The sequence below is a fragment of the Eimeria mitis genome, genomic scaffold, assembly GCF_000499745.2.
Source record: "Eimeria mitis Houghton genomic scaffold, Emh_scaff2006, whole genome shotgun sequence".
NCBI classification, from domain to species: domain Eukaryota; phylum Apicomplexa; class Conoidasida; order Eucoccidiorida; family Eimeriidae; genus Eimeria; species Eimeria mitis.
The window spans coordinates 830-1159 of NW_013570329.1; the positions used below are offsets into that span (position 1 = coordinate 830).

Consider the following 330-nt stretch of genomic DNA (forward strand, 5'->3'; position numbering starts at 1 on the left):
GCTGCTTTTTATGCTGCTGCTGCTGCTGCTGCTACTTCTGCTGCTGCTGCTGCTGCAATTCTTTTTTATTTTTTTTTTTAAAAAAACTGCATAACACAATCTTTCCGTTCTAGGGTTTAGGGTTTAGGGTTTAGGGTTTAGGGTTTAGGGTTTTGTGGTTCAGAGTGGTGGGAGGGTTTAGAAGACCCAGCAGTAAGAGCAGAAAGAAAAACAAGAAGAAAATTAGAGGTTGAGGATGATGCTGCTGATGCTGCAGCAGAGCAGCAGGAGCTGCTAGCACAGCAGCAGCAGCAGCAGCAGCAGCAGCAGCAGCAGCAGCAGCAGCAGCAG

The 330-nt window shown here is 47.3% G+C and overlaps 1 protein-coding gene across 1 annotated transcript in view; it reads left to right on the plus strand.

Moving 5' to 3' along the window:
- Nucleotides 1-330, plus strand: part of EMH_0047220 (uncharacterized protein) — a gene marked incomplete at both ends in the record, with an annotated part of 3023 nt that overhangs the window by 828 nt on the left and 1865 nt on the right. The window contains one exon of the mRNA XM_013496260.1: nucleotides 164-328. Within this exon, the coding sequence (XP_013351714.1) occupies nucleotides 164-328 (165 nt within the window). The remainder of the gene's footprint in view (nucleotides 1-163; nucleotides 329-330) is intronic.